The sequence below is a fragment of the Podarcis pityusensis genome (genome assembly GCF_964106645.2).
Source record: "Podarcis pityusensis genome assembly, chromosome: 16".
Lineage (NCBI taxonomy): Eukaryota > Metazoa > Chordata > Lepidosauria > Squamata > Lacertidae > Podarcis > Podarcis pityusensis.
This window is the reverse complement of record NC_138041.1, coordinates 39,848,070-39,874,049: the sequence shown is the minus strand read 5'-3', so window position 1 is coordinate 39,874,049 and position 25,980 is coordinate 39,848,070. Positions and strand designations below refer to the sequence as shown.

Below are 25,980 nucleotides of genomic sequence, written 5' to 3'. Positions count from 1 at the left end.
CACTCTAGGGATTCAGGCAGAGGTTTCTCCTAGTCCTATGACCATGGGGCTGAACCAACATTTTGCCAGCCCAATATGTGTGGCAGGTAACATTCTGAACCTTGTTTTCTTGGCTGGGCAGAAAGAGGATGATTTAAAAGTGGGGGACATTGACATCAGTGGCTTGTCATGGCCAGATCACTTCCTGTTGAAGTTTAGGCTTTCGGCACCTTTTCACCTCTTGCAGAGGAAGGGGACCTATTAGTATGGTCCACCCCGAAGGCTGATGGAGGATTTTCCAGCTGATATGGGTGGCACTCCTGTCAAAGCCCTAGCCAACTTCTGGAGTGTCCGAATGGCTTGGGCCATTGACACGATCACCTCTGAGCTCCCTTTCCTGCTTTGTGGAACAACCTGGGAAACTGCTTGGACACAAGTGGACGAAGATCCAGCTGAATGCAACCAAACACTGGTGAGGGCTCATCATTGAGCCTTCCTAGTGGCAGTGAAGGCAGCAGAGAAGGCATACTTTGCTACCTCCACTGCATCCTAATTGTGCCATCCGGCAGAGCTTTTCTGAGTAGTGAAGGGCCTTTCATAGTCTGGCCTGAAAGAGGTGGCAGACCCAATGGTAGCTCGCTGTGACTTCTTGCACAGCATTTTGAGGATAAAATTGCTTGCACCCACCGTGATCTTGACTCCACTTTTGTAGCAGATGAATATTGAAAGGTGCCCAAGCACTTTCCAGTCCTGTTGTGTTGGATGAGTTGGCAAGGCTTGAGGATGCAGACAAGGTGCTTGAATCAGTCAGGGCGACCACTTGTGCTCTGGACCCTTGCCCCCTTAGCTGATAAAAACTAGCAGGGAGGGGACAGCTGACCGGGCCAGGGAGGTGATCAATGCCTCCTTGTGAGAGGGGCTGTCCCTGACTGCTTGATGGAGGCAGTGGTAAAACCACTCCTCAAGAAACCCTCCCTGGATTTGAAAAATCTTAAGTAACTAACAGCCAGTTGCCATTCTCCCCTTCCTGGGCAAGGTTCTTGAGTGGATGGTTGCAGGGAAATTTCTGAACCCAGAAAGTGCTCGGACACAGAGCTTTGAATTGCGTGCTGCACCAGGAAAGAGCGGAGGAAAGATGAGTCTGGATCAGCCCTTACAGTCAGCTTGTGGGATTTTTCTTTTTGCATGGAGGGAGCAGTTTTTGTGTTCCTTTCTGTTCTCTCAATTTAGACAAAACTTCCATTTTTTGAAAGGAAGCCTTTGTTCCTCTAAGGTAAAGGTAAAAAGACCCCTGACCAGTAGGTCCAGTCGTGACTGACAATGGGGTTGCGGCGCTCATCTCGCTTTATTGGCCGAGGGAGCCGGCGTACAGCTTCCGGGTTATATAGCAATAGCTTCTTTGATTCTGCTTGTCAACTGTGCAAGGCATCCTCTTAACTCTCAAGGTAACTTTCCTGATTTGTGGTGTGCTCTCCAAGTGAGTTTCCAATAATGTGTTTTTTAAACAACTCCCAAGCATTCTGGAGTAATTTGACCCTCTTGCCCATGGGTAGGCAAACCAAGGCCCAGGGGCCAGATCTGGCCCAATCGCCTTCTGAATTCAACCCACGGATGGGCCAGGAATCAGCCTGTTTTTACATGAGTAGAATGTGTCCTTTTATTAAAAATGCATCTCTGGGTTATTTGGGGGGCATAGGAATTTGTTCATATTTTCCTCCCAAAAAATATAGTCCGGCCCCCCACAAGGTCTGAGGAACAGTGAACTGGCCCCCTGCTGAAAAAGTTTGCTGACTCCTGCTCTTGCCTTTGCCTTTCAACTTCCTTTTTACCAATCCCTTCATTTGGGGAGAGTTTCCTCTTTTGAAGGCAAAGGTGGCTATGCTGGATATTCTTGGCATTTGGTCATTTACATGTATATTTAGTTTAAAATTTGATGTCTTGCATCTGGTCCTGGGCGCCACCAAAGATGCGTTCCAGGGTTGCTGCCCTTCTTTTTTGTGACTGAATATGGGTAGTTGATGTCACCCATAAATACAAGTGTTGCATTCTTTCCCAGCCTTGAGTCTTCGCCAGCCGTTACTGAGAATTGAACTGGGGACCGCATGCACGCACAGCCTGTGCTCTTTCCACTGAGCTATGGCACTTCCCCAGTTGGAGGAATAGGAGGGAGGCCTGTTTTCCCAGCAAGGCTCGCTCTCTGTGTTTCCTGCCTCCGTCCATGCGAGAAAGCTGGATCCTGAATGGAAATGCTTATGCCTTGTTCTGAGGCACGGTGGAGCTGAGCAATGCTATAAATAAAATCCAGAGCATGGTTCAGCAGCCGTCTCTCTGGAATGGTGACTGGAATTATTCCAGGAAAAACACCTCCCTCTTTCTCTCAAAATAACTCCAGTTTCCTCATCTCTTCCCACTCGACTTGCAAAAGCCTAAGCCCCCTCTGACAACTGCTGAAGCACACGAGTGACTCACAGGGCAATCCAAAACATGCTTTTTCAGGAGTAAGGCCTGATTGTTCAGTGAAGCTTGCTCCCCTCGCAAGTATGTCTAGATTGCAGCCTCAAGGAACTAGATCGCTTGCGGTGCCTCGTAGGCAAGTTATGTCATTTCCCAAGATGTTCTTGGATTTTATCTGTAGGTACACTCTGTCTCTCCTCTCCCTTTTAGTTACTGAAATATTTTTACCTTGCCTTTTGACCCAGCAGGCCTGCAGGGGAATTTATAATCTGGTGAAGGGAAGGGGGAAGTTAAAGCATCACAGTAAAACAGCGCAGTTCATTAAAGCAGCCCAGAGAAAGCCAACACTTCATAGGCCAAAGCTGGAGAGCCACACTAGTCATCTGGGATGCAGTGGAACAGCTGCCTTGGGTGCAGAAGGTCCCAGTTTCAGTCCCTGGCATCTCCAGGTGGTGTAATAATAGTTGATCCTATTCTTATTTGGTTGCTTTTTTCCAGAAAGGTTAACTCAAAGCAGGTTACAAAAACAAGAATTAAACATCCTAAAATGCACATCAATATATCCAGGAAATCCAACTCAACACACCCTGCTGAAAAATAAGCAGAAAATTGAGGTCTAATAAAAATTAAAAATTAAAAATTGAAAAAAAGAAAAAAAGAAAGAAAATTGAGGTCTAAAGGACCTAGGTGCATAATCCCCCCCCCCCCGGTGCCTAATAATTAACAATAATAATTTTCTTATTTATACCTGCCCATTTGGCTGGGTTGCCCCAGCCTAGAAACAGAGGGTGATGGCTCCAGGCATACGTCCCTGGGAAGATCATTCTTCAAATGGGAAAGCACTGAGAAAGCAGTGCAGCGCAGCTAGAGGGCACCAGGTTGGGAAGTGCTGGTATAGACAGTGCTAAGCTAGATGGGCTAGTGGTCCAGCTTAGTCCAAGGCAGCTTCCTGTGTTCTGACAGGAGCCAGCCAGATGCCTTTGGAAGCCCGCAAGTTGAGCATGAAGGCAACAGGCCTCCCCTTTTGTTTGCCCCCACTGTTTGAAATTAATAGCAGATATCTCAGATGGGAGTCCTGTTTTTTTCACTGTAATTGATTCTGTTTTTGTTCTTGTTTTTGTTTTGTTAAGATAAGCAGTGTTTTTTGTTTTTTATGTATTGTATTGTATTGTTTTGCTTTGTTTAACTCTTTTTTTCTTTTTGTAACTTTTAAACTCTTAATAAACATTACTTTTTTTAAAAAAAAGGGAAATCATAGTGGAGCTCGTAGGACTGAACAAGGAAGGTTGCGACTTGCACATTAGAAGTGCAACGGTGTGTTTCAGGGTACACCCATACCACACATTCAAAGCACATCCAGCACACATATAAAGGACATGGCTTCCTTGGGAGCTGTAGTTTGTTAAGGGTGCTAAGAATTGCAGCCCTGTTGGGGGAAACTGCATTTCCCACAAGCCTTGTGGGGAAGCCACAGGTTTCAAATGTGCTTTGGATGTATGGTGTGGGTCTGCCCTGTTTGTGGGGTTGAAAACTGGATATATTGGGTGGGGAAATACCAGGTCTTGTTAAACCCTTAGCAGATTAGAGGCAGCGTACAGAGGAGTTTCCCACAGTTACTCCCCGCAGTAATCCTGCATGGGAAGGTTGAATCGAGATTCCCACAATTTGGCCCAGGCCGTTCAAGCACTGAGCTCCCTGCTTAAGTGGGGGTTTGAAACTAGATTTGACACTCACTACATCATCACCCTGGTAAAAGAATAAAAGGCAACAGAATACGTTGCGTGCTGTCCTGATTTCCAGGAACTCTGTGTTCCAAAAAGCTCCTCCTGGGAGTAATCTGACTAGCTCCTTAAATAATCAAATGTTTTAAGAACACCTTTTAGAGCAAATTCCTACTGGGGTGTAGGAAACAGAAGCCCCTTGGGACAGTGAAAGAGCTACGAGCATTGAGACTGCAGCTCATTAGATCATTCATGTCGGTGTGTCATTTTTCCAGGCTGCCTCACTGGCCACATGTGAGGTTACTTTAGCCAGATGGGCGGGGTATATATTATTATTATTATTATTATTATTATTATTATTATTATTATTTATTTTCTTACTTTTTTGGTTCTGAAATGCTTTTTTCAGGAAGGCTCTCTGAAGGTTTTAAGCACAGTGATTTGGCAACTTCAGTACAGCAAACTTTGATGCCCGTATCTTTAAGTGGCCCAGTGTGATATTGTAGTGATCCGTAGGAATGCATTAGTCAACTTGGCTCAGCATGTTGTCCACATTGGCTGGCAGCAGCTCCCCACCATCTCAGTCTGGGGGTCTTTCCCAGCCCTACCTGGAGATGCTGGGGGCTAAACTTGGGGCCTTCTGCGTGCAAAGCAGGTGCTCTACCCTTGAGCTATGGCCCTGGGCTAGAGGCAGCAGTATCCAGCTATTTGGCCTTCTGCATGATGGAGCAGTCAATGTCACCATCAAATTTATGCCGCTCTGGTATCTATTACTCGGTGACAGTAATGCCAGTGACCCTGCAAGGTGTCTGAATGTGCAGTGATATTTCTGTCAGTGTTTGGTTGTAGTAATGAAACTGTAGCGCCAGTAAGGAAGGGATAGAACAGTGTGATTCATTTATTCTGCTAGGATATGCAGGTTTGGGAGAGTCTGGCTATGGGATGAATTGTATGGACAGATCAACACTACTTCCTGTCTTGCTGAATTTAACAGGAAGTCTCCATTGCTATGCATTGTGTCCTGCAAGAAGGTCTCCATGCCTGGGAGAGCTAGGCAGGGGAATTTTCTGAAGAATGTCCCTTTGCTTTTCTATTAGCAGGAATTTGCCTACTACTTATTCTATGGACTAAAGATATTTTACTCTGATGCCAAAGAGACTGCACAGTGGAAATCAGACCACCGGAGGGAAGCTGTATATTTACATTCCAACTGTAGTGTTTATGTACAGATTGAATGGTAGAGGAAATATTTGGACTAGCATTTCCAGAAACAAAAAAAATATATCACCGTCTCAGGGCCTGGTTTGAGGGCACATGACGCATTCACTTTGCTGAACCTAAGCAGCTCTGGGTCTGTTCAGTGCCCGAATGATAGACCACCTAGGGACCCAGTATTTGCCACTTTGAATTTATTATTGAAGAAAGGGAGGGTATAAATGCAATAAATGAACAAGTAATTCATTAATCTTGTAGTATAGGTGACAATGCAGTTTATCCTGTGGATCTTCAGTGTTCTAGGAAGAGAGGCCATTTTCAGATATTAAAGGAAGACAATTGATCATCTGTAAACACACACACACACGGTCACACTTGAGTGTGACCAAGAAACAAGCCAGGCTAAAATATGCAGATGAAGAAATAGGGCCATGTAAATAGAAGCTCTTTTTTGATAATGTCGAGTATCCCCTAGTGACTGAGATCAGTGGGCTTTAACTTCCACTTAGTGGTTCAACAGTGACAGATCCCCACCATATGTCCTGTGAACTGTAGTTTCCCTCTCGCAGAGCTATGATTCGCAATAATGCCCCCAACAGGCTACAGTTCCCAAAATTCTTTGGGGGAAATCACATGCTTTAAATGTGCATTAGATGTGCTCTAGATGCATGGTGCAGATCTGCCCTGTGTCTCTAGGTGCACTTTGCATACCCTACTTTAAATTTGGTAGGCCTCCTAGGAGCCAGCCCCACTCATGGACATGCCCTGAAAGGTGCTCCTTAAATTTGTCTTGCTGATTCAAGTATGTCCCTGATTCAAGCATGCTTACCCAGAGCCCTACTCCACACTTAGTTTTGATTCTGAATGATAACGTTGAGCCATAAACTTTATGAGTATTTGGAATACTAGGATTGAGTTTCTGATAAAAGAACTTTTCTGCACTTGCAGCAAGACTGGTGTATGACTCAGTATGGCCTAGCTGACTTGCCGCTCTGCCATAAACATCCTTGTTCTTACCTACCCAGCAGTTCTGAGGGTGGGATCTGTACAGCTGGTGGCTCTTTGCTCTTCACAAGATGCCTGCATACACCAAGTGCACTCAGAAACAGGCCTTTATACAGATCCAGGGTGAGACAGTGCTTGGAATACTGTGTACAGCTCTAGTTGCTGCACTTCCCAAAGAATATTGCAGAGCTGGGGAAGGGTCCAGAAAAGAGCAGTCAAAATGATCAAGGGGGTGGAGTGATTCCACTCTGAGGAAAGGCTTTTTAGTTTAGAAAAAAAGGCAAGTAAGCAGGGGTGAGATAGAGGTGTATAAAATAATGCATGTCGTACAGAACATGGGTAGACTGACATTTTCCTCCCTCTGTCATAATACTAGAACTCATGGACATCTAGTGAGGCTGGATGTTGGGAGATTGAGGACTCATAGAAGGAAGGACTTCTTCAATTCGCCCCCACGGGAGGCAGAGATGGCCACCAAGGTGGATTAGGTCTTATCCACACATACCTTTTGACCCACTCTTTCCAGGCAGAGGTCTGTGTTTTAATGCTCAGTGTCTGAACATTTCCCCCAGGATTTCCCTGCAAAAACTCGTGTTTTACAGCTGAATCGGAGCAAATGTCAACTCTTGATGTTTGTTCCGATTGACCTTTAAAGAAGTGCTTGTACACAGAGTTTTAAATTGAGGTCCGTGCTTGGAAAGAACGGAGGAAAGGTAAGTAGATAAGCCCTTAGATTAATTCATTGAGGATACAGCTATCTCTGGCTACTAGTCATGAACACTGCCATATCAGGGGCACTATTCCTTTGAATAGCAGTCAGTGAGAACTATAGCGAGTGGTTTTGTGCTCACGTCTTACTGGTTGGTTTCTCAGAGGCATCTTTGGTCTGATCTAGCACAGCTTTCGTGTGTTCTTATGTCCCGCATGTATGGAGCTTTCTCCCTGTGAGAGGTTTGACGGAGCTCTAAACGGGGAGTGTACTTGAAAAATAGCAGAATATATTTTGGTTTGTAGACACATTTAATTTAGCAATTGCTTCCAAGGAGGATTGCAAGAGAACACACAGCAGTAATAAAATTGACACTCAAAATAATATCAGGTTGGCATTGTGGTATGTAAAACAATAACACAAAACTCCCTCCACAATACGGTGCGAATATGTTCCATATGACCTGCTGTTCGCAGTGTGTCACTGTATTCTGAATCGCCCTCTCTCTGGAAAGGAGACCTCAATGTGATGTAAGCAGAGCATAAATCTTACATGAATGTGCGCCCAGAAACAGTTGAAAGTGACTCACACTTGTCTCATTGAAATTAGTCATAGTAAACAGAAAGTCTGGCATGGCTGATTGTCAGCTCGCGGATGAGATCCTGCCCTGCAAATCAATTTCATCTGACCTATTACCTAATTTTAATGAAGATGCACCAAAGATGTGCAAAGGCTGTTACAGATAAATACCACGGAAGAAGTTTGGAAAAAATTAATGAGACTGTCAGGCAGGATACTTTATTGCCAGTGTTGGATTCAAAAGTGACTAGCAAGTATTTGTTCCTAAGCTTACTGGTGTTGTAAGAAATACAGAAAAAAATGAAGCTGAGTCTGTGCACGTTTGGTGGAGTTGTGATAAAGCTAGAACTCATGGGGAGAGAATAATTAAAGGTAATGGAAGGTATGATTTGTTATTCCACACCTACAAATCCATTACAAGTTCTCTTGGACTGTTTGAAGGCAGATGCATGGCCAAAGTATTTTATTTTATAGTAGAAAAATCTGTGAAGAGCAGCAAAAACATTATTAGCTGCTAAATGGCAAACTTCGGAAGTAATGAACAGGAGTGGGTTAGCAAAACATGGTATGTTGAGGAAATGTCTAAACTCACAGAAATAAGATTTACTTAAAAGTATTATTATCATACTTTTATATTTATATTATATTTATATTTATTATTATATTTTTATATAGGGGACATGGGTGGCACTGTGGGTAAAACCTCAGCGCCTAGGACTTGCCGATCGCATGGTCGGTGGTTCGAATCCGGGGTGAGCTCCTGTCGTTCGGTCCCAGCTCCTGCCCACCTAGCAGTTCGAAAGCACCCTTAAGTGCAAGTAGATAAATAGGTACTGCTTTATAGCGGGAAGGTAAACGGCGTTTCCGTGTGCTGCTCTGGTGCCAGTTCACCGGAGCAGCTTGTCACGCTGGCCACGTGACCCGGAAGTGTCTGCGGACAGCGTTGGCTCCCGACCTCTAGCGTGAGATGAGCGCACAACCCTAGAGTCGGACACGACTGGCCCGTACGGGCAGGGGTACCTTTACCTTTACCTTATTATTATTATACTAGTACAGTGGTACCTCTGGTTAAGAATGTAATTTGTTCTGGGGGTCCGTTCTTAACCTGAAATTGTTCTTAACCTGAGGTACCACTTTAGCTAATGGGGCCTTCTGCTGCCGTCGCACCGTCGCTGCGCGATTTCTGTTCTCATCCTGAAGCAAAGTTCTTAACCCGAGGGACTATTTCTGGGGTAGCGGAGTCTGTAACCTGAAGTGTGTATAACCCGAGGTACCATTGTATGTCAGATTAGGAGGACAGGGACAAAGGCAGGAATAGTTTTAAGATTTGCCACCCCCCTTCATTGGTTAAATGAAGCAAAAACCTGATTTTAGAGTTATTTGTGTGTTTTTACTGTTGAAGTAGTAAGGGAAAAATGTGACATAAAACTGATATATCTTATCTGTGGAATGCAGGGGAGTTGTATCGTAAATAGTAAATTTTGGTATGTATTACACGCTTGTATGTGAGGTGTGTGTGAATGGTTTTGTCCACAGTTTCATTTGTCAGGAAAAAGAGCATAGTTTTCAGAAGCTGAGAGAGATGGAAACATCCACCCCAGCATTTTCGTTTTGTGTGTGTTTCTGCATATGCACACGGGACACCTGGGTGCAAACGCTCCATAACCCTGAAGCCTTCCTTGCTGGTTCTCCTGCCTTTTGCAACCAACTGTGAAGAGTCTTGTCAGGTCACAAAATACGCTCCAGGCCTCTGGGCTGCTCTCTGGGGAGCAGAGATGTGCACAAGGAAAAGAGCTTCCTTTCCCTCCTGGAATTAGATCAATTTAAAACCCTATCACTCAGATGTGGTTTGACTAGGCTTGCGCTCACACTTCCCTTTTCTGGCAGTGACTCACCCCCTCAGCCACCTTGTGGCTCCTTTGAAAGTCCGCCTGAAGTTGCAGACTCTGAAACCAGGTCTTTTGTGGGTGGTAATTCAAGAGCTGACCACTGGATGGCGTCACCGGCTGTGTAACGTGTCCAAGAGACGCTTTCATTGTGCAGAGGGGTTCAGCAAAGACTCTGAAATAAGCTTAGCAGTCACGGAATAAGAGGAGAAGGCCTCTTTTTTGTGAATCAGCAACTGGTTAAAGGATCAAGAAGGTCAGAGTAGGAATAAATGGATAGTTCTCCCAGTGGCAGAGGTGTATTAAGTATACACTTCTCCAAGGATCGATGTTGGACCCTATCCTCTTAACTTGCTCATAAACGATCTATCGTTAAAAATGTTTGTTTGAAAATGCCTCCCTGTTTCTTTGTTGTAAGCCACTTCGAACGTGTGTGTGTGTGTGTGTGTGTGTGTGTGTGTGTGTGTAAGTAAAAGTGGCATACAGATAAAATGAATGAATGAATGAATGAATGAATGAATGTTAGGGGTAAGCAGTGAGGTAGCCAAGCTTGCTGATGATTCCAAATTGTTCAGGGTAGGTAGAATAGACAGAGATGACAGGGAGCTCCAAAAGGCTGTCCCTAAAATGGAGGAACGGGCAACAAAATGGCAGATGCAGTTCAGCATAAACAAGTGCAAAGTGATGCATGATGGGGCAAAAAGTATTGCATGTCACATGTACTTTCCTGGGGTTTGAACCTGGTGGTCACTGACGATAAGAACAACAGCTTGGGGTTGACAAAGGGGTTGTGTGGCAGCCATGAAAAAAGGTGGATTCTGCACTAGGGATCATTAGGAAAGGGTTCAGTCACAACATTGCATACAATTTGAGTCATCTTGCCTCGAACAGAATACTGCAGTGCTGGGAAGGATTCAGAAAAGGGCAGCCAAATGATCAAAGGGCTGAAGCAGCTGTCCTGCAATGAATGGCTGCAAGGTTTGAGGCCTTTCAGTTTAGAGAAAAGGTAAGAGGTGCATAAGATGAAGAAGGGTGGGGAGAAAGTGAACAGGTATCAGAAATTCTCACGGTACCATCCAACAAACCTGAATATTGGAAGATTTAGGACAGACAACAGAAACTGCTTAACCATGCACTGCATTTCGCTCCCTCAGGATATAGTGCTGGCCAGCGACCTGGAGGCTTTAAAAGAGGATCAGAACAGTTCATGGAGGATAATGGTCACTAGTCCAGTGGCTGTGCTCCCCCTATCCTGGCAGACGAAAGATGCATCTGAATATCAGTTGCTGAGAGTCACAAGTAGGAACCACAAGTATCCACTAGGACCCCACATATTATTGTAGTCAGGTCATAAGCATCTGACTGGCCACCGTGAGAACAGGATGCTGGACTTGATGGGTCTTTGGCCTGATCCCTCAGGGCTCTCCTTATGTCCTTAGGGCTGATTCCCCATAGCTTAAACTTAGCTCCCTAGTGCTCAGCTCTGGCACCTGTTTTCAGTGCAAGGGCTCAGTTTTGAAACCTATAGGTGAGAGTGCCCCTGAGCAAGCATAATTTGTTTATTTGCTTACTTACAAAAATATTTATATACCGCTATTCATAAACATGTTATAGCAGTTTGAAACATACAATGAAACCATATAACAATAACAAATAAAATTGCTATAATGCTGCTGAACAACTAGAGTCCCCACATCTCCAGGGTCAAGGGGCAAAAGCATTTCTATAGTGGGTGTTTCCAGACAGACTAGAGACCCAGCACCTCTTTTTCAAGGAAGAGAGCACAGGATATTCGGGAGAGTCTGAGATCTTTGCCCTCTCAACCATCCTGCTGCATGCTGCCCTTGCCACCTGCAGAGTTAAACTTCCCCACTTGAACCATATTTTGAGGTCACTTGTGCTAGCATGCAAGAAATGTGTGTTGCCAGCTGTGTATGCCTAGATGCTTGGCAGATCAGGAAGCCTAACTTTATCCTTTGTGGTCAGTATTCTGCTCAAGTTGTTAGGCATGAGAGGACGATGATAATGAAAACAGAATAATATTTAGTATTTTAGCCTATTGATAGCAAGTAGTTAAGACGGTTGTATGGCAGAGGCAAGCAGATCTATTTTGTTGTTGCTAGAACCATGGAATCAGTGTTCAAAATTAACCAGGCACTAGGCTCATTTTGCCCCTGGCTATTGGCCGCTTGCGACCAAGTGAAGATGCCTGGGTGCCAGGATGGCACCGGACATCTCCACCATCTGGAGGTGCATGCCTGGGGATCTTTACATCTTAACTGTTTCCACACATTAATACCACATCCTGTAGAAGTCTATCCATTCTATTTAATCTGCACAATTAGAATGAATTTCTGGAACCAAATTGCCCTTTCTGTGCAACCTGAGCAGGAGCAGTCACCATCAAGAAAAAGAGGTTAGAGTAGGCCAATATATGTGGACTGTCCCTGGATCAAGTGACTTTTCTTCTTTAAGTTCTCAAAGTTCTTAACCTAGCTCAAGGTTGTTATCTGAACTAGCCAGATGTTTAACTGATAGTCCATCATTTGAAAAATAAGACTTTAGAGCTGTCTTACCACAAAATGGCAACAAGACATTCTGTTTTGGTGACTGTAACCTTGGTTTAATGAGCCATTTGGCACCTAGTTTATATATCTGAGTTTCTAACACCGCTTGGAATCCACCAACTCGAGCCAGGTTAAAGAGAGTGGCTCAGAATCTAGCAACATACTCTTAGGCTAGATAGGTGCCATACATTTAAGGCACACTGTTCCTCTCAAAGAATCCTGAGAACTGTAGTTTTTTTAAGGGCATTGGGAATTGTAGTTCTATGAGAGGGGTAAACTACAGTTCTCAGGATTCTTATGGTTTTCTGTGTGCTTTAAATGTACGGTGTGCATGTGACCTTAGAATTAAGGAGCATTCTGCCTCTGAGCATTCTTGCTTCCACTATCAGTATGTGAAAAATCCGCCTACTGAGCTTTTTGCCTTTCTAAATTTAGAAAGGAGGAAGAAAGCTGCTTTGTTGCTGTTGCTAAACAGTTGGGAGCCAGAATCTTTGCTGGTCAACTGCCTATCAGCCCAGATCTATCAGTAGATCTTCATCTACTCTCTGTCCATCCTTGCATATGAATCTCTTAAAGAGGCAGTTCCCTAGTTTGAGATCTAATGGGAACCCAGCGTCCTGCATGAAATAAGAACTGTTGCAAATTAGGAAAAAAGCAAGTTGCTGCAAGATTATTGCATGCCCCCCACCCCTGTTAGCAGGTTCTCCCTCCTCCTTACTGACTTCCAGACAGGGTTGCAAAGGTTGTCTCTTGCTTTAATTTTGCTCCCTACTTCTCTTGGATCTTTCTCACATTGCTCTCTTCTCCTGCCTGTTTTTATTGGTTACTGCAGGGTTATTCTGCCCCGACCCCACCCCAATGTTACTGGGCTGCAGCTCCCATCCTTCCCTCACCATTGGCCATGCTGGCCGGGGCTGATGGAAGTTGGGGGTCTTAGCAACATCTAAGGGCCACATGTTCCCTGTTGTTGGATTATTACAAGTCACTTAAACTATGGCAATACAGTTAAGTAAGTAAAATGAAAGAGCAATCTGGTTGAATGCTTTGGGAAGGCAGGATGCTGGACTAGATGGAACTTTTTGTCCTGATCCATTAGGCCTCTTCCTACAATATTTTATTTATATCACGCCTTAGAGTGCACATGCATTATCTCAAAAGTTCATACAACAGCCTTGTAAGGTAGTCCAGAAATGTTACTCCCATACTGCAGATAGTCAGGGTTTGTTTAAGGCCATCTAATGACTTTTATGATACAGGTGGGATTTGAACAGGGACTTCTTGGTTCAGAGCTCATTCTCTTGACTGATTTGTCACACCCTTTCTTGCAAGGTGGTTATTTTCTACATCCCGCAAAGGGCCAGAAACTTTCAGGTCCTAATTTCCCCCCCATAAGATCTCTCTATCCATCTTTGTGATGATTAATCCAGAGTAACTTCTTTTTCTACTTTCTTCGTTGTTCTATTTATATTTTTTTTCTGTATTGTAAATCTCTGAGGAGGATTGTTGGTTGAGAACTATGGTTTGTCCTTATGAGACCCTACTGCCCATTCTCCTTTACATCTCCTTCTAATATGCGGCAAATAATAGCTTACTGTTTCATCCAGATATAGCAAACTGTGGTCTGCTCAAAACTTAAATTTTCTATATTTGACAGTCTATAGTTTGCCACAAATTAAAAAGTAGACACCCCCCCCCCAGTCCACATGGGCAAGAGAGGAGTGTTTGAGTCCAATACATTATCCAGTTCATTTGCATATGACAAAACAATGGTTTATGTCTGAATGCCACAGAAAGCCATAATTTGCATGGTGAAAATTAGCTTCAGAGATTTGCTGGCTTGTGTGTGCCCTTTTCCTCCTCTAGTGCGATTGTGATGAGGTCTTAAAAAACCCTTCTTACAGCCCGCAAACTGTTTAATCTAAACTATGGTTTGTTTGAAACAAGCCAACTTCAAACCATGGATTATGAAGCTTTCTTGTTTAAACAAACCATTAACCACAGCTTAAGAGTTTGAGCCCTACATTAAATGGTTCCTAATTGAAATCAGAAGTGAAAACTTCCAAATGCTGGAGGAGGAATAGGAAGCAGGAAATTGCAGGCTCTTGTCACACTAAACTGCAGTATGGTTGAAACACAAACGTCTTTTTATTAATTGCACAGTGCCTAGTTTTTAATTTGGATGCTAACTAATTGGGAGATATTTATAATGAGATTATTACAAACTACATTCCCATGGTTGCATACTCAAAACTGCCAATGCTGATAAGAACTCCCTGTTAACAAGCATGGTCAAGGAATAATATCCACTCCTTTTGGTGCCATGCACTGGGAAGCTGAAAGCCTGTTAGGAGATAGCAAGTTTTCCTCAAATGATCTTGATGATACATCCTCAGAGAGGGGTGAACCAACTTCCCTTGCTCAGGGTGTTGCTCCCGTAAGGTGCCTTAAACCCCACGCTCCATTTGTGGAAGGATTTGTCTCCAGACCCGTCTGTTCCTGGACCTGCCCTCTTTGCTTTCGTTCCTCATTGGCTTTTTGGGTAGCAGGTTTACCAGGCTGTTAGTAAGAATCATCAGGGAAAGCAGCCTGTGTGTTAGTGGAAAGGTCATTTTTTATTTAATCACTTTGGTGCCGTGAGCCCGTGACTCTTCCAAGCCCTGTTCTGACATGCCCCCTCAAGAGCATGTGTGCTCGTTTTGTGTATATTTCTGTGAGCACGAGGTAATCTAGCTTGGGGAGGAAAAGAGCAGGAAGATAAAGGGGAGAGGGAGGAGTGCTGGTGGGTGGGTCAGGGCAGATGACCCAAGGATGGTGGTGCTACTCTGATCACATCCTTTTGCAAGGCCAGTTCCTGGAAAAGGGGACATGGCAAAGCAGACCTTCCCCTCTCTCCCACAAAGTCTCCACTCTTGGATAGCCACTGAAGTGATTACACAGTACCCAGACAATTTGAAAGTGAAAGAGAATTCGTTTGTCACAGGGAGAGAGAGAAAGGCTTTTTGATGTGTGAGTGTCTTGTGCTAGATTGCCACTAAGGCACCACAAGCGGAGTATATCCTTTTCCCCGTCCCAGGGTTCATTTTTGCAGCTGAGACCTTGAAGCATACGTGAGAGTTTTCCTGTGTGTGCCTCTTCTTTGGGTTTTTCAGCTTGGCAGCCGTTCAAACCCTTCCCAGTCTGTGACATTGCAGTGTGTGTGGGAGGGTTTTCTCTCTCTCTGTCTCGCTGTCTCTCTTTGCGCTTTTAACCTTTCTCCTCTTGCCTTGGGGAAGGGTGGGGAGGGAAATGAGGTTAAATTTGTAGGCCCTTTGCCTTTGAGGGAGAATTTGAGGGAGCGGGGAAGCAAGTGAAACCTGCAAGTGTGGGACTCCAGTTGTTAAGTCATTTAGCATTCTCCTATTTTCCTTTCACTGTTGCAGAAAAAAGCAGAAGCAGCACACAGAATTCTGGAAGGGCTGGGACCTCAGGTGGAGTTGGTAAGTCTGTCTGTGATTTTAACAAATATACATACAGTGTTTTTTTCTCTCCCTACAGCTGCCCCCACCTACCCTGCATACTTGCCTTCTCCCCCCCCTTACTTGCCATCCTTGGATTTTGGAGGGTAGCCAAATGGTTGAGAAGGAGGTAGACTGACTCCAGCATCTGCATGGCGGCGAGATCTGCAAGGAAGCCTCCCTCTGATTTCAGAATGGCCTGGTGGCCTGATTCTGGTACAGGAAGCTTAGCAAACAGGGCCAGTGGGCTGAGAACACCTGCCTGGTGACAACAGAATGTAGAGGAAGCTGCCTTACATTGGCCCATTCACTCCAGTATGGTCTGCGCTGGCATGACTTATTTTTGAGAAACCCATGTTGGGTCTTAGTAATCACAGCATCCTTATCTAAATGCTCACAGACCGACTGTTGAACTATCTGTTCTAGGACCTTTTCTGGTATCGATGTTAAGCTTACCAGTTAGTATTTACCTGGGTCTTCCTTTTCCTTTCCCCCCTTTTTGAAGATGGGGACAACATTTGCTTGCTTCCAGTGTGTAGGGACCTCAACTGTTACCCAAGAACAGGAAGCTCCTTTAGTACCCTTGGATTCAGCTCTTCAAACCCTAGAGATTCAAATCCATCTAAAGTAGCTAGGTGTTCCCTTACTACCTCTTTGCCTATCTTAGGCTGCAGCTCCCTCCTTACATCATTTATTCTGTTATCACCAGGTTGGACATTGCTTTCCTTTTAGGTGAAGACAGAAGCAAAGTAGGTGTTGAGTAGTTCCACCTTTTCTCTGTCCCCTAATAGCATTTCTCTGTCTTCCCCACACAGGGGATCTACCATTTGCTTGTTTTTCCTCTTATTTCGGGTGTAGCCAAAGAAACTTTCATTCATAAAGCTCATTATGAGCTTTAGCCAGCCTGACTTTCCCGATGCAATTGTTGGCTACTCGTGTGTACTCCTCCTTTATGACTTCCCCGTTCTTCCATTTCTTATGTATTCCCTTCTTAACTCTCAGCTCATCTGTAAGCTCCTTATGCAGCCGCACCAGTTTCCTTAGATGCCTCCCACTTTTCTTACTTTTGGAATTGTCTGTATTTGAGCCTTCAGTATTTCTCCTTTTAGAAACTCCCATCCTTCTTAGACTCCCTTCTCATTGAGTGTTTCTGATGACAGGATCACACTCAGTAGTTCCTTCAGCTTTTCGAAATTGACCTTTTTAAAGTCCAGAGTGTGTATCCAACTACGCTCAGTTTTCCCTTGCCTCTGTATCCTGAAACCCAGGAAAACATGATCCCTTCTTCCCAAGTTTCTGAGTGCTTCCACTCCATCAGTAAGTTCCTCCCTATTGGTGAGGACCAGGTCCAAGATAGATGATCCCCTTGTTGGTTCTTCCACCTTCTGGGAAATGAAATTGTCAGCGAGGCAATGGAGGAATTTGTCAGGCCTTAACACTCTTGGCAGAGTTTGAGTCCCAACAGATATCGGGGAAATTGAAGTCCCTATGATTACTATTTCTCTCTTTTTTAATGTTTGGTAATCTGCTCTAGTAAGGCATCATCCAAGCCTTCAGTCTGGCTTGGCGGTCTATAGCAGACACCCCCAAGAAGGTCACTGTTGTTTCTCTCTCCTCAATCTTTACTCATATACTCTCAGTCTGCTTTTCATGCTCCAGGTCATGGATTTCTTCACAAGTGTACACATCCTTTATATATAATGCTGCTCCTCCTCCCTTCCTGTTCGGTCTATTCCTTTTGAACAGGTTATACCCCTCAATTCCTACATGAAATTTGTTAAATTTAGCCTGCCCAGTGGCTGCAGGAAGCAGCTGGATGTAAATTGCACAGTGAATTGTGGAAAGGGCTCCTTTTGGTCTTTGGCTGCTGCCTTTCATGTCCGGTCGTGACACTCTGGTTGCTGTCTGTGGTTACTAGGCAGCTGTGATGATGCCTTTGGGCTGCAGTACGTAAGCGACTTGCACTGTGGCTTATCACCCTGCCTAGGAATGAAAGCCACCTGGAGTGCACCTTCATAAATGGTATGAGGGTGATGGTGGATGTCACTGTGGTCTTTCAGAGTTTTTTAAAAATAAAAAATAGGCTGGTCTCTTTGGAGCAATTAAATCATTTCAAGTAAAAAATCTTTCCCAACCCCCTTCCCCACTGTGGGCCTCCTCTCCCTGACTGCATTCACATCCAGGCGGTGCTCTTTTACCATCTGACAGCCATGGCTTCCCCCAAAGAAATCCTGGGAAATGTAGTTAGTTAAGGGTGTTGTCAATTGCACCTCTTGGAGGCGGTTTCCTAACTACTCTCAGCTCCCTTAACAAACTACAGCTCCCAGGATTCTTGGGTGGGGGGTGGAGCCTTGACTTTTAAAATGGTAAAAGGGTGCTTTCACTCTGTAGTGTAGATGTGCCCCATTTTACAGTAGTCCATACAATGACAGCTATGCTAACATAGTGTGCTATTAGTTTCTGTTGGTTGGGTCTGTACATAAAGTCAAATACCCCACAAGGATCACATCCCTAGTACTTACATCTGTGGCTTTGTAGATTTGGCAGTTCAAGTGTGGAACATTGGTACTGGCAGTGTAGAACATGCCCACTGGCAAATCTCAGTTTGTTTGTTTTTTTAAAGATTAAAGTGACTGTTTTAGCACTTAAGATTGTGCAGGGGAGAGTCTCAGCAGAATTTTCAGTGATTAGTGGGTGGGACCAGTGCTCATTATAACTCTTTGCCTCTCCTCTGTGATTGACAGAAGGTTAATTTGGATTCAAGTCACATCATACAGTGGTGCCTTGCAAGACGAAATTAATCCGTTCCGCGAGTCTCTTCGTCTAGCGGTTTTTTCGTCTTGCGAAGCAACCCTATTAGCGGCTTAGCGGATTAGCGCTATTAGCGGTTTAGTGGCTATTAAAGGTTTAGCGGATTAGCGGCTAAAAGGCTATTAGCGGCTTAGAAAAAGGGGGGGAAGCGAAAAAAATCTCAAGACTCGCAAGACATTTTCGTCTTGCGAAGCAAGCCCATAGGGAAATTCATCCTGCGAAGCGCATCGAAAAACGGAAAACCCTTTCGTCTAGTGGGTTTTTCGTCTTGCGAAGCATTCGTCTTGCGGGGCACCACTGTATTTATAATTTCAATGTGAGTTGAAATAATTTATTTTCCTTGGTGCAGAATTTGCATTTCACTGAAACAGATTTCCTTTTTAATTGTCTAAGCCCATCTTGTGGCTACTCTGGCACATGAGAGTGTGTGTGTTCAGATTTTGAGAATAACATGCTATATACTCAGTGGCATAGTGCTACCCATGCCCACAGCAAGAGCTTGGGCGGCCCTCAAAAAACCCCCCACAAAAAAACAAACAAACCAGGGATGGAGTGTGCTAAGCCAGCCACCGGGTGATGGCAGGGTGAGGAAGGTGAAGAGCACCCCCTCCAGCCTGTCCCTGCCCAGTGCGCAGGCACCCGTTGGGCTGGGTGAGAGTGGAGGCCTCCATCACCCACCTCCCGCTGCTGGTGCTCATATGCCGCATGGGGTGGGTGCAGAGGCTACTCTTCACTGGGTAGAAGTGGGGCGCAGAGGGTGAAGAGCACCCCTTACACCAGGGGTAGGCAACATAAGGCCCATGGGCCATATGTGGCCCAATTGCCTTCTCAATCTGGCCCGTGGACGGTCCGGGAATCAGTGCGTTTTTACATGAGTAGAATGTGTGCTTTTATTTAAAATGCATCTCTGGGTTATTTCTGGGGCATAGGAATTTCGTTCATTTCCCCCCCTCAAAATATAGTCCGGCCCACCACATGGTCTGAGGGACAGTGGACAGGCCCACGGCTTTAAAAAGGTTGCTGACCCCTGCCTTACGCTCTGTCCCTGCAAGGCATGTGAGTGAGTGCCTGCCTGCCAGCTGGTGGGGGGGGCAGGGCAGGGGGCGGAGGGTCTCTTTACCTTCAGAGGGAGCTCTCCGCACTCACCCAGTCCCTGTTGCTGATAGGAGGGTGCTTGGGTGCTGGGGGCCTATGGGTGCTGCCTGGTTTGCCCCTCTTCCCCCAATTCTGCACTGGGGCCATCCCCCCCCCCAGCTATGCCATTCTATATACTACAAATGATTTCTGATGGTAAACCACACAGGAAGCTGCATAATACCAAACCGCAGCTTTGCTCCAGCTAGCCTACCAATGTCTCCCTTTTTTAGGATTGATGTTGTTGAGCTTTTTTTGGGATTTTACCCCAAACTTGTTGACCTTTTTTATGATTAAGCAGCACAAAGTACTTTTGAACTACCCTTTGGATCAGATCGCAGACGAACGGCAGGCAGGAGTCACAGATGATCCGCAGCACGAGCCAAATGGCGGTTGGGAGAAAAAGCCAAACGCCAGTCCCCAGTGTGATGTGGTCGCCGGCAGGGATACAAATGAGGGCACATACGTGAGCCGACGGGTGGACGGGACCTAAAGCTGCATGCTGGACACCTGCGTGAGCCAGTCAAGCAGCCGGGATAGAGAGGCAGGCGCATGCATGAAACTGCGGCCGGGCTCATGCACAAGCTGCCCACGGCGAGCGGCTGTGAGAGCCGACCGTTGGGCGGGTGAGCAAGCCTCAGTGCCTGTGGGGCTGGATTAAACCGACCAGTGCGTCGGATTTGGCCTGCGGGCCAGACCATGGACATGCCTGAATTAAACATATAAGCTGTCTGGATGCTGACCTAGATACCCACCCGAAATTGACAGCTATATGAAATAAGTTTGAATGTAGCTAGGGCAGTAAGGTCTTGAGATCATTGCATTATAGTTGGTGAATATTTATCCTTCCGGTCTCTCTTAGTTTTAGACGTATTGTTAAATCTATGCTTCTATTCCCACGTGCAAGGCATCACTTGATGCTGCAGTCATCCAGTGTTGTAAATGCATGGCCCCAGCACTGAGGAAGCAAACAATGACCCATCTGGAGATGGGAATCAACTGGCTTCACTCGTAACATTTCCTGCTCAGGTGGCTTCATGAAATGACTCCATGGTTTGCATGCAGCAAAATGCTCCCAAAAGCGTGACTGTGATTAATTTCCATAGAACACTTTTTGGGGTCAATGCACAGACAACCATGTCTGCGATACAGTGCAAAGCAAGGGAGTTCTGAAGGTAAACTGGGAGATGAAGCCTCCACCTGGCTCCATCAAGAGGGACTTATGACCTATGAGGCTGCCATGCCTCAATCCTGCATTCCCCAACCCTGTGCTCTCCAGGTGTTACTGGACTATAACTCCTGCCAGCTGCACCTAGCATGGCCCAGGGGCCAAGGAGGATGTGCCTCCTTACAGATTAAAAAAAACACACAAACATGTTCAGACAGAAAGTCCTTCTCTCTGACTTCCTAGTTTTCTGTTTCGTTTTTTAAATGCATGGGGGTTATTCAAACCATAACCCATTTACCTGTGTGGTGTAGCAGTACATCCCAGGAGAAGCTGTGCCATTTGGTCTGCCTGGCTTCCACTCGACTTATTTTCAAACTTTCACTCTGAAACTTTGTTTGAGGAAATCCCCTGTGCAAGTTGCTTTCTCTAGTTTGTGCTGGCCTCAACTTGCACAGCAGACAGGGAGAATTTGTCGTGCTGACCCTGAAAAAATTGGGACATTCTGCAGCTTCCCAACTCATGACTAGTGTTCAACTCTGAAGGCCCTGGTTGCATTACTCATCTGGAAACAACCCAAGTATGGCCATAATTTTGATGAATGATTCATAAGCGAAGTGTTAGTCATGTCTGAGGAGGTAGCTGCTTAAGGTGGCCTTGAGGGCACTTTGTTCCTTCTCCTGAGCGACAGGATGTTTCCCCAGAAGGGCTTCAGTCTCATTCACACATTGGGCTGGTCTGGGCTTTGTTGTTTTGAAGACGCAAGAATCACATGCCTGCTCCACCTCCCCTAGGGCTGTCTTATTTTGACTTGCAGTGACACTCCAGCAGCAGTTCTGGCGGGTGTTTTAATAGCCAGTATGTTTTGAAGTGGCAGTGCCAGAGATTGAACATGCAGTCTTTAGACATGCAAAATATCTTTCTGGGGGAAGGCAAGGAGGAGACAGCTCTCTCTCCCTCTCTCTTTTTTAAAAAACCAACAGAAACAGAGCTTTACTGTACAGGTTGGTGTTCTCCACAGTCTCTGAATTCTGTTGCAGTACATGAAAGGAATTCAGCATTGAGTTGTCTGTGTTGAAAATACCACAAGTCTCTCTGTTGGTTTTGCTGCAACAAACTAACATAGCTGCCCACCTGGAAATTAGGGAAATAGATCCTGGGTATGTGTGTGTGCATATTTTTAAAGTTACTGGACTGTATTTATTGACCTTACAGTTTTTTGTGGTTTTCCAATGATGTTTTCTTTATAGCTTTGTTGTTTTCTGTCTGAAAAATTAAACGGATAGAGAGGAGAGAAGTGGGGAGAGTCTTGTAACCCTTCTGCAGTATTGAAACAAAGCAATTAGATAAATTTCCCGAACATCGTCAGGATATGTGGGGGGAGGGAATAGATCCACTATCAAGACTGGATTCAAGGGTCACCCTGAGCAGCTGTCATATCTTGTTCCAGGTGAAAGTGAGTTTTAATTCTTGAATTGCTGCACCATTTGCTTTCTCTAGGGACCCAAATCACAATCCCTTTATGAAATTTGTTGTTGTTGTTTAAAAAATTGTACACTTTGCCCATTCAGCTGTATTCTCTGGGTGGTTCAGTTTAAAATCATTAAATATAAATGCAGCAGTTAACATCTGTATCCAGCTAAGTTCTAATTAGAGTAGACCCACTGAAATTAATGGGCCTGCATTAATTAAATTTGTTAACAAATTAATTAAATGGGTGTACTCTGAGTAGGGCTAGCATTGGATCCAACCCTGTGTATGGCCAAATGTGGTTTCAGGCTAGGCTTTCTGATACATATTTGTCCTGATGCTTAGGTGTTTATTGGTCAAAAGAACATACATAAAGTATATCCCAGCACAACGAGGCCTTTGGTCCATCATTATAGTTGTTTATTATTATTTATACTTGTTGGCTGCTTGTTACCCAAAGGTCTCTAAGAGACTTTCAACACATTTAAAAACACTACTATAAATTCGCTACGCCATAAAACAAACCTCACAATACCGTGGAAGAGCCATGGCTCAGTTGCGGAGCGTCCACATTGCATGTTGAAGGTCCCAGGTTCATTCTCTGGAATCTCCAGGTGGGGCTGGGAAGGTCCCCTCGCTGCCCAGGCTCCCATCCCAAATTCCACAGCAGAGTCTCTCATGTGAGAGTAGAGATGTGAAGGCCCTGGAAAGAATTCAATCTCTACTGCCCTAAAAACTGCCTCTGCACCCTCCCCAAAAGAAGAAGAATTGGGGGGGGGGGGGAATGCATTGGGGATGGGTGGGATTATGAAATATTTTCTTTTGGAATGGTGAGCAAAATGTTAAGGCAAGGTGTCCAAAATGATTTCTAGAGCTATGCAGCAGGGAGACCTTTATGTAAGACTGTGCACAGTATCAGATAATTACAGAGCATTACTGAGAGTACAACTCTCAAATGCAAGCGCAAAATGCAGTTTCTGCAATTTCTGCTATTGTCACAAGGGGAGGAAAGTTTCTTCCAGAAAAACCAGGGGTGGGGGTGGGAAGCTTGACAGTTTCTGTAAATTTTACATCTCTACGTGGAGAGTAAGAAAGCTTTTCTCAAGACTTGCAATGGTGCAGGGCAGGCTATAGGTACAGAACGCCAAAGTGAGTTTGAGAACTGCATCAAGGATTTGAGACCACACAAGAGCTGCAAATGTGTCTCGACAAATAGCCACTCCCCTTCCGCCAGCTATTAAAGGCAAGATGTGGCCTGCTCACTCGCAGGACTCTTTCCTCCTATGGCACTGGAGCACTTGGCTCCAAATGGGGATCATGGGTCTGCTCCCAGTGGTGGAGGCGACTGAGTTTTTGTCAGCATAAGAGAGGTCATCTCCTGTGGCTCCTCCTCCTCCTCCTCCTCTCGGCTGGTTGACATCTTTGGTCATTGCTAGGGAATCTCACAGTTCCCTGGCTGGTGGCAGAATAGGGAGCCAGCAGGACAGTCTCCTCTTCCGTGCCCTTTAAAGGTGTAGAAGCAGGGCACCCATCCTCCCTCCCAGCCCCAACCCCAGCCCTACGGCAGCTGGGATTGTGGGGTCACATCACCCTCCAACCCTGAGGAGCTGCTGCCAGTCGATGGATCAATGACCCAACCTAGTATAAGGCAGATTCCTATGCTCCTAAGCATGCTCTGCTCGGACTGAGTCCTGCTGCTTCCTTCTGGGGGAAGCTGCTCTTTAGCGCTCAGTTGCAGTAAATGACAATTCAGGTTTCTCATGAATTGCCATTTGTTCCATTCAGTTGCTGAAGAGCAGGTTTTGCCTTGGAAAGGAGCAGGGCAAGGGGAAAGCCCCTCAGACCTGTGCCTAGAACGCGTGGGTCAAGCAGAAAACCACTTTGACCTGTGCTTTCTGTGCACTGCACATGCAGGAGTGTGGATGAGCCCTATCTGGCAGAAGCTGTCCAGCATCTCGGCTGCATCTTTTTCAACTCTGCTTCCTGAGAGTCTTTTAAAACTGGAAATGCTGAGCACTGATTGTGTGGAACCTTCTGCATGCAAAGCTTGTTCTTTACCACTGAGCTGTGGAGGTTGCTCTGTCCTTTGCAGCCACACTCCCCACATCCCCGGCCAATCCCCTGAGTTCCCATGTGTGCGACGTGAACATTTTCTTCCACAATAATAGCCTGCCCCCTCCCCAGCTTGCTACTCTCTGCTGTGTCACACATGGGGCTTCAGAGGAGTTACGTTGCAAATTGCTTGTTTCTGAACAAGCTTGCTTTTGAACAGTGTATTCTTAGTTCTGCGGTGACTCAGGCAGGCAGCACCTTGGGGAAGAAAGTAGAAGCGAATGCAGAGGAGAAGCATCTCAGGTGACGGTGGAAGGCTGTGGGTGGGCAGTGGAGCAAGCAGGCCTTTGGCACTGACGTTTGGAGTTGTAGCGACTTAGCGTGCCTTCAGTTCCCTGGGAGCCAAAGCTCATAAGCATTACAGGGTGCCTTGCTGTCAGCGCTCCATAATTATGATATGCTAGCCCACGCTGTGATTTACACTTCAAATTTCCTTTTTCTTTTCAGCCACTCTACAACCAACCCTCAGACACAAGGCAATACCATGAGAACATTAAAATGTAAGTACATGGCAATAAAGTCCTCTTCCATCTCTTTCTCTCTACCCCCTCCCCGCCTTCCTTTCAAATGTCTGTGCGTTAGTGAGATTAAGGCAGGGGGAGAAAGAGATTCTTTGCCCTTCCTGCCTCAAATCTCTTCCTCCGCAGAAAAGCAGGAGGGGACATCTCTCCTGTTTGCCCTCGTGCTGCATTTCCTGCTTTTGAGGCTTGAAGCAGCAAAATGTCCTAAGTGGTTTGTCATTTGGAGTCAGCGGAGAGATGGAGCAGGGGTGGCTGGAGTGTTGTGGGTAATTGCTGTGGAAGGTGAGGGTGGGGTGAGGGAGGGAATCCGCTGCTGGAAAACAGGAAGGGGCGTGATGAGAAGGGAACTGGGGGACGTTCGTGTGCCTGTGTTTGGAAGGGATTTGAAACGACCTGAAGATTCATGGCATTTTTCACCATCCCTGAGCAGTTCAGCAAACAGGATTCTGCACTTGCACAGAGCTCGTTTGGGATGACTGTAGAGGATCCTGCACTAGCCACAGGAGCAAGGTGGCTTTGGTCAGCACAGCCAGAAGATTGGGATGAGGGGAGTGAGGCCAGGTCCCTTGGTGCTCAAGTCGGGAATTCCAACCTGACCCAGAAGTTATCCTGAAGTGAAGCCTTGCAACTTAAGTCTAGTTTCCTGTCCTTCCCCCAAAGAGACCACAACCACAGTGTGCCATCTTACAGCAGCTCTTACAGCAGATCAGGTGTGGGTTTTGAGTTGGTGTAGATCATCAGGCTTCCTCAACTTGGCCACGTTTGGATGTTGTGGACTAGAACTCCCATCATGCCTGATCTCTGGCCATGCTGGCTGGGGCTGATGAGAGTTGCTGTCCAACGAAGTCCACTGGGTGCCATGCTTTGGAAGACTGAGCCGAACTGTAGCGAAGGGTGTGTGTAAAGACAGAGAGGAGGGGAGGGAGCTGGGAGCACTGTGCTTTATCTCTGTTGTTCTGGTTCCATCATTACATTAATATTTTGGCTTTCCTGATACATATTTGGTGTTTGAAGCAAAGGAAAGGGTGGCACCTTCCATGTACAGAAGCTGACAGAACTGGCAAGTGACAGGAGAATACGCTCAGTCGTACTGAGAGCAGCAGGCTAACATAGAGGCCACATGGCAGGCTGCATGCGAGATTCATCTCTGTCTTCCTG

At 45.7% G+C, this 25,980-nt stretch overlaps 1 protein-coding gene across 20 annotated transcripts in view; it reads left to right on the top strand.

Annotated features, from left to right (window-relative positions):
* NCOR2 (nuclear receptor corepressor 2) overlaps window positions 1-25,980 on the top strand; it is a 359,036-nt gene that overhangs the window by 145,570 nt on the left and 187,486 nt on the right. For all 20 annotated transcript variants that reach the window (XM_080985614.1, XM_080985620.1, XM_080985617.1 and 17 more), the window contains exons 7-8: window positions 15,535-15,591; window positions 24,749-24,801. In XM_080985614.1, the coding sequence (XP_080841740.1) occupies window positions 15,535-15,591; window positions 24,749-24,801 (110 nt within the window). The remainder of the gene's footprint in view (window positions 1-15,534; window positions 15,592-24,748; window positions 24,802-25,980) is intronic.